Genomic DNA, 11,191 nt, shown 5'->3' with positions numbered 1-11,191 from the left:
GTCTTATAGAGCAAAAAAAAATGGTACTTTATGATGGCCATTCTCGACCATCACTGTCAATTCCTGCTGCAGATTCCCTGAGATCCCTTTTCTCTCCCTCCATCGCACTCACTAAAAAAAAGCTCCGCTCACTCCAGTGCCAGAAAGCTTGTCCTTTCAAATGCCCAGTTATCTACACTTCATTGCTCCAAGTGTGCAAAGAGCTTTGTTTTTAAACGTGCGCTTTGCACATGAGCAGAGACCATCTCGTCTCATATACAAAAACTGTATTTATTTTTTAAAATAAAATGTTGTTTGACAGTTAGCAAAATGAACTCTATGCAGAGGTACCAGGGCTGCACTGGTTGAACTCTTTCAATATTACTGCTATTCCAACGAGAGCCATACTCAGAGGGGACCCATTTTACCGCTCAAGCAGAGTATAAATTTTACGAAATAAACAATAGGAATAAAATAAGTTCAACGAAATCAATGCATCGCCTTGAGGATCATGATGAGGAATATGCCCCCAAATATTCACATCTCCTTTTGCTCTTCCCACTGGTAAAGTAAAAGTAAAGGGATCCCTGACCACCAGGTCCAGTCGTGACCGACTCTGGGGTTGTGGCACTCATTTCGCTTTATTGGCCAAGGGAGCCGGCGTCCAGCTTTCGGGTCACGTGGCCAGCAGGACTAAGCCGCTTCTGGCGAACCAGAGCAGTGCACAGAAACGCCGTTTACCTTCCCGCCGGAGCGGTACCTATTTATCTACTTACACTTTGACGTGCTTTCGAACTGCTAGGTTGGCAGGAGCAGGGACTGAGCAACGGGAGCTCACCCCGTTGCGGGGATTCGAACCGCCGACCTTCTGATCAGCAAGTTCTAGGCTCTGTGGTTTAACCCACAGTGCCACCTGTGTCCCTTAGACACTAGGTAGAGTAGCTAGTGGCAAAGTGAAAACATGGCAACATTCGAACCCAACACTTTGTGCCCCCCTCTGCCCTCTTTCAGGATCGTTGAACGGGGTTTCTACAGTGAGAAAGACGCAGCTCACGTGGTGAAGCAGATCCTGGAAGCTGTTTCCGTAAGTCATCCCTCTCTCCTGTTCAGTTTTTTTTCTCTCTCCAGAAGACCCTCGGAGCTGGACCTCAATGTCCGGGCTGAACGATGGGTGTGGAGACGCTCCTTCAGGGATAAAGGGCCGTTTAGGGCTTGAAATGTCAGCACCAACACTTTGAATCGTGCTCAGAAACGTCCTGGGAGCCAATGCAGGTCTTTCAGGACCAGTGTACATAATACTCTGGCTCCAATACGCTTCCACCACTGACGTTGGAAGCTGAGTACACACAATGGTGTTAGCTGCAATCAATCTATACCCTGCAGATTCCTGAGAGATATTCCTGTTCAATGTGAATGAATGAATGAACTTTATTACGGTCACAGACCAGGATTAAAAAAAAATATAAATAAAATAGCAGTTAGGATTTTTTTTTAAACTGATAAATGTTGGAGCACATAAGGACAAAGAAACAAGCATAGGATAAAACATCTGAATAAAATACAAGATTAAACACGGATAAGGGATGGGTAATTAAAACAGATAAGAACTAAAAACAAATAAAACATGCAGTTAAAACAACTGTAAAAGCGTTAGAACTAAAAGACTCGCAGTCAAAACAATTAAAAGAGGCTGCAGAGTAGAAGCCTCTGAAATAGAGGACACTCACAGCATTAGAAACTGATGTGCAAATATGGTTAAATGTGTATTTTCCTGCAAACCAGCTTCCCTCCGAATGGGAAATGGAAATTGCAGTCGAGCTGAGGTGTGTCCCTTTCAGGCAGCCACTGAGCATGCTCAGATGAGAGCACACACTCGGATGGCTGCTTCAGGGAACCGGAGTTCGGCGCAGGGAAACAAATCAGGGAATGGGCAACGGGTGGAAACACGGATGCCCTTTTTCTGGTCTGTGCAGCAATTCGAGTATCAAATCACAGAGCGGAGGAACAACCTTGCTGAATTTGAAGTCGCTCAAGTGCGCACACCCTGCATTTTGAGGCGGCTTCCTCCCCCAAACCAGCTTTGCTCCAGACTGAGAAAAAGAACAAACTAGCAGATAATGTTTTCACAGCCTTAGTGAGATACAAGGCCCCCATGCCACACAATCCCCGGATGCGGGGCAGACCAAAATTCGGCAACTTCCTCAAAAGTTCCATTTATGCTAATCCTTGCAAAGCTGAGCTGTTCCTTTCTCATACCTTCCTACGTGAGTGAAACGGCCACCTCCTGCCTCGCTGGTGTGTGTGTGTGTTTTATTTCATTTTTATTAACTGTCACTATCTTTTAAAGCTCCCCGTCTTTCCAATCTCTTGCAATCGGCAACCTGTGAAATTAAGATTGGCACCAGCGGCTCCCTAGGCTGGTAACACAATTTGCACGGCATCTGTTGTTTGTTTGGGTGAGAGGAGCCAGAGAAAGCGGCTGCCAAGGGACCACCAGGCGGAACAAAAGGGGGGAGAGGGGGGGTATTTGCTGTAGGGCAGGACAAGTTAGTCCTGCGAGGGTTAATAGCTGGCACACAAAAGGTAAAAGGTAAAGGTCCCCTAAAGCAGAGACATCACCTTACCAACAAAGGTCCGTATGGTTCAAGCCATGGTCTTCCCAGTAGTGATGTATGGAAGTGAGAGCTGGACCATCAAGAAGGCTGATCGCCGAAGAATTGGTGCTTTTGAATTCTGGTGCTGGAGGAGACTCTTGAGAGTCCCATGGACTGCAAGAAGATCCAACCTCTCCATTCTGAAGGAAATCAGCCCTGAGTGCTCACTGGAAGGACAGACCCTGAAGCTGAGGCTCCAAGACTTTGGCCACCTCATGAGTAGAGAAGACTCCCTGGAAAAGACCCTGATGTTGGGAAAGATGGAGGGCACAAGGAGAAGGGGACGGCAGAGGACGAGATGGTGGGACAGTGTTCTTGAAGCTACAAACATGAGTCTGACCAAACTGCAGGAGGCAGTGGAAGACAGGAGTGCCTGGCGTGCTCTGGTCCAGGGGGTCACGAAGAGTCGGACACGACTAAACGACTAAACAACAACAAAGGTCCCCTGGACAGTTAAATCCAGTCAAAGGCGACTATGGGGTTGCGGCGCTCATCTTGCTTTCAGACCAAGTGAGCCACGTTTGTATGCAGACAGCTTTCCGGGTCATGTGGCCAGCAGGACTAAACTGCTTCTGGCACATGACGGGAACCAGAGCGCACGGAAACGCCATTTACCTTCCCACCACAGCAGTACCTATTTATCTATTTGCACTTTGGGACATGCTTTCGAACTGCTAGGTTGGCAGGAGCTGGGACAGAGCAACGGGAGCTCACCCTGGCGCAGGGATTCGAACCGCCGACTTTCCGATCGGCAAGCCCAAGAGGCTCTGTGGTTTAGACCACAGTACCACCCGCATCCCTGCTGGCACACAAATGCACACCTGGTAAGGACCCATCTCACCTGGGCAATCAGCACTAAGCTACCTTCAGCACCAGAGATCAGCTAACCTTTAGGAGAGGTCAGCTGATGCCATCGGATCTATAAAACCCGAGCCCAAAAGTTCAAAAGGAGTTGGTGTGCGTGTCTCTGTAAAGATACAGTGGTATCTTGGGTTACATATGCTTCAGGTTACATACGCTTCAGGTTACACACTCTGCTAACCCAGAAATAATGCTTCAGGTTAAGAAGTTTGCTTCAGGATAAGAACAGAAATCATGCTCCAGCGACGCAGCAGCAGCAGGAGGCCCCATTAGCTAAAGTGGTGCTTCAGGTTAAGAACAGTTTCAGGTTAAGTACAGACCTCCGGAACGAATTAAGTACTTAACCCGAGGTACCACTGTACATATGTCTGTGTGTCTATCTTCCGGGTTGTATGTGGCTAAGTCCTACTCCGAGAAGACACCTTAGGTAGATGTTATAAGAAAAATTTGCTCCTTTTCGCTTAAGGCAGGCTTCCTCAAACTCAGCCCTCCAGATGTTTTGAGACTACAATTCCCATCATCCCTGATCACTGGTCCTGCTAACTAGGGATCATGGGAGTTGTAGGCCAAAAACATCTGGAGGGCCGAGTTTGAGGAAGCCTGCCTTTCAGGGTATCTAAGGCCCCTTATAGAGTCCTTATGTAGGTTCTCCATCGGTAGGAGAAAATAACAGAGGCCAACCAGAGAATATTGAGAAGCAAAGCAGCTAGTAAGCCTGCTCTTTATTAAACTGTTGGAAAAGGGTCCCCCACTCCCCCCCACGCAGGAGGGAGGAGGAACCCAGAACAATGGTGTGTAAGCCCTTATATAGACTCTTGAAATTGCCTCCCCTGTAGCTCAAGGTAAGGTAAAGGGACCCCTGACCATTAAGGTCCAGTCGTGGCCGACTCTGGGGTTGTGGCGCTCATCTCGCTTTACTGGCCGAGGGAGCCGGCAAACAGCTTCCGGGTCATGTGGCCAGCAGGACTAAGCCGCTTCTGGCGCCAGAGCAGCGCAGAAACGCTGTTTACCTTACTGCCGGAGCGGTACTTATTGATCTACTTGCACTTTGACGTGCTTTTGAACTGCTAGGTGGGCAGGAGCAGGGACCGAGCAACGTCACGGGGATTCGAACTGCCGACCTTCTGATCAGCAAGTCCTAGGCTCTGTGGTTTAACCCACAGTGCCACCCGCGTCCCCAAGCTCAAGACCACCCCCCAAAACATCATACGTACATCACAGAAGGGGCGGTCTACAGCAGAATCCTGTCTGGCAGGAAACCTGTTAACCTGGGTTTACCTGGCCATCCTGGCCATTCTTTTGTGATAAATAAATACTTAATTCCTGAGTCCAGGTCACAGGCTCACCCTATTCATATACAAATGTGCCCTTAAGGCAGGATTTGTGAGCGGAGAGACAGGGCTTTTCCCATTTTCATCCAAACTGCAGAAGAATATTTGAGGTCACTGAAAGAGTCAAAATGGCTTTAGGGCTGTTTTCCTGCACTGTTTCAGACATGTGGTTTCTATATTTATGTATGTGTTTGCCTGGTACATTTATGAACATTTATTTTATATCTTAGACCTTGTAATTCTCGTAACCGTAGACATGCGCAATAATTTCAAAGTGTCTGCCCTGAGTTGGACTAACGTTGGCCACACGTATACGTATATTACATGTGGTGCTTTTTTCTTATAAAAAATGTTTAGGGGTACTCTTATTTTGACTCGAGAAGATCACCGTTTTATCAGGAAAAATAAACACAGCAAATGGACAAAAGTACGAAGATTCACAAAATGTTTGGGGTGTTCGTACCCCTGCGTACCCCCCAGGAAAAAAAGCACTGATTGCATGTGTGTGCGAGAATCTTATCTATATATGGGCACATCTACGTACAGAGAATATTAGCTAGGTCACCCTTTCTCTTTATTAAAGGTCAGTGTGAGACTGTTTCCATGGAAACCAAGGGTATTCTTTTTCCTCTTCCTTTCTTTTTGGTTTTTAATGAGGTGAGGAAAATCCTAAAGGACAGTATCCCACGTAAATGCTCTGCGGAGATTTCGACTCCACCATTCGGCGGCGCAGGCAGAATGATAGCGCCCTAGCAGCGAAAGATTAAAGCAGGCTGCAAGCTGAGTGAATCGTACAAATGGCTTGCAGACTCTAGGGGGCAAAAATAAAAGCAAAGTTCAGCTTGTAACAGTTTGGGTGGATTTTGACGACTGTCACGGATTGTCTCCCGCGTTGAAACCGGTTGCGCTGACATTTCTGTGTTCTCCCTACGCTGTCGAGGGGCAGCGAGGCCTCTGAACACCACTTTCTGGGAACCTCAAATGTGTACCTTGGTTCTCAAACTTAATCCGTTCCGGAAGTCCGTTCCGAAACCAAAGCGTTCCAAAACCGAGGCTCGCTTTCCCATGATGCATGTAACCCAATAACAGGGACGCGGGTAGCGCTGTGGGTTAAACCACAGAGCCTAGGACTTGCCGATCAGAAGGTCGGCGGTTCGAATCCCCGCAATGACGGGCTGAGCTCCCGTTGCTCGGTCCCTGCTCCTGCCAACCTACCAGTACGAAAGCACACCAACGCAAGTAGATAAATAGGTACCGCTCCGGCGGGAAGGTAAACGGCATTTCCGTGCGCTGCTCTGGTTCGCCAGAAGCGGCTTAGTCATGCTGGCCACATGACCCGGAAGCTGTACGCCGGCTCCCTCGGCCAGTAAAGCGAGATGAGCGCCGCAAACCCAGAGTCGGCCACGACTGGACTTAATGGTCAGGGGTCCCTTTACCTTTAATTAAAATAACACCACCTGGAGGGTATTTTCACCTTTCCCCTCGTTGTCTTCCGCAGTATTTGCATGCAAATGGCGTGGTCCACCGTGACCTGAAACCGGAGAATCTCCTCTACGCAGATCTCTCGCCAGATGCTCCTCTCAAAATTGGTACGTTTCCCCCAGGCAAATGATGTCCCAGGCAAATGTTCTGCTTTGTCTCATAATATTTCCTGCTGGCTCCATGCCAACTCTGGGCATCTAAGGGAGCCAGAGGGGTCTGGATCAGTGTTTCCCAAACTATTGGTCTCCGGCAGTTTTTGAACTAAAATTCCCATCATTCCTGGCCACTGGCCCTGCTAGCTAGGGCATAGCTGTCAAGTGTCCCTTATTTGAAGGGACAGTCCCTTATTCCAGTGCCATGTCCCGCTGCTGTCCCTTATTGATAGATATCCCTTAAATGTCCCTTAAATGATGTCCCTTAAATTTCAAAGGAAGCAGCTCCTCTCCCTCCCTCCCTGCCGGCCAGGGAGGAGGGAGGCTCCAACTGTGTTGCTTGGCTGTGTTGCTCACCCAATAAGAAGTCTGAGAACGACTGGGGTGCGGAGCTTGCATGCCTTGTGTGTGGCTAGTTAATGCAAACTGAGGGGGGTTTTGAATGCTGGACGCCATTTTATTGCACGTGCTGCTGCAAACTTTGCAGTGCAAAGCCAGGCTGGGGAGCCATCTTAAGTTGAGGCTGCATAGGCCTTGTGGTGCATGTAATTCAGATTCTATTCAGTTGAACCTCTGGTTACAAAGTTGGTTGGACAGTGTTCTCGAAGCTACCAGCATGAGTTTGACCAGACTGCAGGACAGGAAGACTGGAGTGCCTGGAACAGGTGAGGCTGCAGGTCCCTTATTTTCAAGGCTGCTGGTCCCTTATTTTCAAATCTGTAAGTTGACAGCTATGAGCTAGGGTTGAGGGGAGTTGTAGTCCAAAAAGAGCTGAAGACCCAAGTTCGGGAAAACACCGTTCTGGATCTTTTGAGAGGCTGTGCTTCCTTTGGCCACATCTCACCTGGGTGCAGCCATCCTAGTGGGAAAGATGGGCTGTGGGGAGGGAACAGAGCGCATCCCATTTGTTTTAACGGGGTCGCCTTTGAAATATGCCCCTCCCTCTCCATTTTGCACCAGGTGATTTTGGATTGTCCAAGATTGTGGATGAGCAGGACACGATGAAGACAGTGTGTGGCACCCCTGGATACTGTGGTGAGTGGGCGAAAGAGCAAAAGCAAGGGGGGACCCAGCTAGTTTAGGGGCTGTCGAAAATAGAACTGTGTAACAAGAGAGAGGGCATAATACAGTGGTACCTCGGATTACATACACTTCAGGTTACATACGCTTCAGGTTACAGACTCGGCTAACCCAGAAATAGTGCTTCAGGTTAAGAACTCTGCTTCAGGATGAGAACAGAAATCGTGCTCCGGCGGCAGCGGGAGGCCCCATTAGCTAAAGTGGTGCTTCAGGTTAAGAACAGTTTCAGGTTAAGTACGGACCTCCGGAACAAATTAAGTACTTAACCCGAGGTACCACTCAGTGGTGTAGCGTGGGTTGTCAGCACCCGGGGCAAGGCAAATAATTTGTGCCCCCTAACCCGTGGATTTTAGCACTCGAGTCTCTTCCACTAGATTAGCGCCCCCTCCGATGTTGCGCCCGGTGCGGCCGGCCCCCCTGCACCCCCCACGCTACGCCACTGGTACCACTATAGAGCCCCAGCACCTATCAGCCTGGGATGTAAAACAAGGTAAAACAAAATAAAAACAAGGAGATACTGGTAATTAAAACAAAACAGCAAAACAATGTCATTATTATTATTAAACAAAGATGAAGGGCAGGATAGAAATAATAATAATAATAATAATAATAATAATAATAATAATAATAATAATGCCATTGTTTTGCTGTTTTGTTTTAATTATCTCCATGTTTTTATCCGGCACTTTATTCCATGAACCACCCTGAGATCTTACGACGAAGGGCAGTATATAAAATTAGTAAATAAATATTAAATTTGTCAGGACCCCCCCCCAACCTAGAGTCCTGTGTCCAGTTCTGGGCACCACAGTTTTAGAAGAACATTCCCTCACTGAGAGAAGCAAAGTTACAGGGAACCAGACAGAGGGCCTTCTCGGTGGTGGTGCCCGCCCTGTGGAATGCCCTCTCACCAGATGTCAAGGAAATAAACAACTATCTGACGTTTAGAAGACATCTGAAGGCAGCCCTGTTTGGGGAAGTTTTTAATGACTGGTGTTTTAATGTATTTTTAATCTTTTGTTGGAAACCGCCCAGAATGGCTGGGGAAACCCAGCCAGATGAGCAGGGTATAAATAAAAATTATTATTATTATTTTATTATTAGCAAGCTGGAACATTCACAGATGAGGGCAACCGAGATGATAAATGGTCTGGGAACCAAGCTTTACAGGGAATAGTTGAGGGGGGTTGGGGGTGTTTTACTCCTGGAGGAGAGGGGACACGGTACGAATTCACAGATCACTGCAAGGATTCAAGATGGGGAAACTGAGTTGGAGAGATCCTTCCAGCCCTGCAAAGATCTGTGCCTGACCTTGTGAGCTTTTCCCTTCCTCCTCCTCCTCCATCAGGAGCTAAGTCTTTCTCGCCCTTTCGAAATCTCATGCACACATGCAACTCACTGGGGAATAAGTGGTAAATTAAGAATATGCCTCCTCCGCCGCCGCCTCAGCAGCTTCCAAAGGCTGTCAACGCCTCCCACTTGCCTCCCACAAACTAACTGCGGCAGGTGTGAAAGCATGGCAGAGCGCGAAAGGAGCAGAGAGGGGGGGGGAGAGAGAGAGAGAGAGAGAGAGAGAGAGAGAGAGAGAGAGAGAGAGGAACGGGTGGGCGAAGGATGATGCATATGCTAGCTGCCTGTGCTTCTTGCTTTTTTCAAATTTTATTTCACTCTTCCAACGCCTCCAGCACCCGAGATTCTCCACGGTTCTCCCTATGGCCCAGAAGTGGATATGTGGTCTGTCGGTGTCATCACATATATCTTGTGAGTAACGTTAAAATGCTTTGACACATCGCGATTCCTCCTTCCTCTCCCCTCCTTCCAGCTTCATCCGTGTGCAGGCCCAATGGGCGAGATGCTTTTGCCTCTACAGTGGTACCTTGGTACTCAAATGGTGTGCTGGTCCCGGGGGGGGGGTTACCGCAAGGCGTGGTCAGAGTCCGGTCCTGGGTCGAGGGTCTGGAGACTGTCCACCAAGGGCCAAGTGGGGTCCAAAGCGAGGAGCCAGGCAAGGTCGTGAATTCTGGAAGAACAGGTCTAGGTGCTGGCGGAAACAGGTTTCCTACGATGTTGCTGCCACAACCTGGGACCGGGCTGACTGGCCTTTCATAGAATCATAGAATCATAGATTTGGAAGAGACCACAAGGGCCATCGAGTCCAACCCCCTGCCAAGCAGGAAACACCATCAGAGCACTCCTGACATATGGTTGTCAAGCCTCTGCTTAAAGACCTCCAAAGAAGGAGACTCCACCACACTCCTTGGCAGCAAATTCCACTGTCGAACAGCTCTTACTGTCAGGAAGTTCTTCCTAATGTTTAGGTGGAATCTTCTTTCTTGTAGTTTGGATCCATTGCTCCGTGTCCGCTTTTCTGGAGCAGCAGAAAACAACCTTTCTCCCTCCTCTATGTGAGATCCTTTTATATATTTGAACATGGCTATCATATCACCCCTTAACCTCCTCTTCTCCAGGCTAAACATGCCCAGCTCCCTTAGCCATTCCTCATAAGGCATCGTTTCCAGGCCTTTGACCATTTTGGTTGCCCTCCTCTGGACACGTTCCAGTTTGTCAGTGTCCTTCTTGAACTGTGGTGCCCAGAACTGGACACAGTACTCCAGGTGAGGTCTGACCAGAGCAGAATACAGTGGCACTATTACTTCCCTTGATCTAGATGCTATACTCCTATTGATGCAGCCCTCTTTCTCTTCTCTGAGGCCAGGGGCGGCCCCGGCCCCCAGGTGACCCACCTCTCTTGGCCTTAAGGCGAGCACTCCTCCCAGGAGAAACCAGTTCCCTCCGCTTCTCTGCCCTGAGCCTCTGCAGCTCAGGAGAGGCTGGAGGGTTACTGGACCCAGGGGGAGGCTCACCTTCCCCTAACAGGGCTGGGAGAGGCGCACCTGTAGGCAATGGGTCCTCCATCGCCTCCGGAGCCAGAGTGGATTCATCTGGTGTCTGCTCCTGAGGATCCGGCACAGGTGCAGGCCCTTCATATTCAAGCCCCTGCCCCGGCTCAGCCGGCCCTGGAGGCGGGGACTCCTGTGCAGGCTGGGATTCTTCTGGTTCAGCCTCTGAATCAGATTCCCAGGCCATCACAAATGATTTAGCTGCTGAACAAACCAGCTCCCAAACGCCGCAAACCCGGAAGCTGGTGTTCCGGTTTGCAAACGTTTTTCGGAAGCCAAACATCCGCCGTGGCTTCCGACTGAGTGCAGGAAGCTCCTGCAGCCAATCGGAAGCCGCGCCTTGGTTTTCAAACAGTTCCAGGAGTATGGGACAGCTGCATATTCCTGCACTGGACTAAATGATCCTCAATGTCCCTTCCAACTCTACTTTTCTACGATTCCTTGATTCTCAAGGCAGCCTCACTGACTGCAGCCCCTAAGCCATTTCTAAGTCACTTCTAGCTAAGGTATGAGAATGTTTGCACGAGGATAAAGACATCCCACTGCCCCACCGATGTGTGGGAATGTTCAGGGTGGCAGGAGAGGATATATTGTTTATTAATATCCTTCCTAACTTGCGCTAGCAAGTTCCTTTACTTAGCAGAGTTACATTCCCCTTTCTACATGCCCAGCAGATAGCTGGTTGCAGGCTCGTGTGAGCCGCTCACTATTATACAACTCACTCTGTCTCCAGATTGAATTGTACGTTCCTG

The 11,191-nt window shown here is 49.0% G+C and overlaps 1 protein-coding gene across 1 annotated transcript in view; it reads left to right on the top strand.

Moving 5' to 3' along the window:
• Positions 1-11,191, top strand: part of LOC309360830 (calcium/calmodulin-dependent protein kinase type IV-like) — a 43,882-nt gene that overhangs the window by 22,643 nt on the left and 10,048 nt on the right. Inside the window, exons 6-9 of the mRNA XM_081895750.1 lie at positions 991-1,063; positions 6,324-6,414; positions 7,420-7,494; positions 9,225-9,300. Of these exons, the coding sequence (XP_081751876.1) occupies positions 991-1,063; positions 6,324-6,414; positions 7,420-7,494; positions 9,225-9,300 (315 nt within the window). The remainder of the gene's footprint in view (positions 1-990; positions 1,064-6,323; positions 6,415-7,419; positions 7,495-9,224; positions 9,301-11,191) is intronic.

The sequence above is a fragment of the Podarcis melisellensis genome, assembly GCF_964234715.1.
Source record: "Podarcis melisellensis genome assembly, chromosome: 18".
NCBI classification, from domain to species: Eukaryota; Metazoa; Chordata; class Lepidosauria; order Squamata; family Lacertidae; genus Podarcis; species Podarcis melisellensis.
Note: the sequence above shows the minus strand (reverse complement) of the source record. Positions and strands in the feature narration are given on the sequence as shown.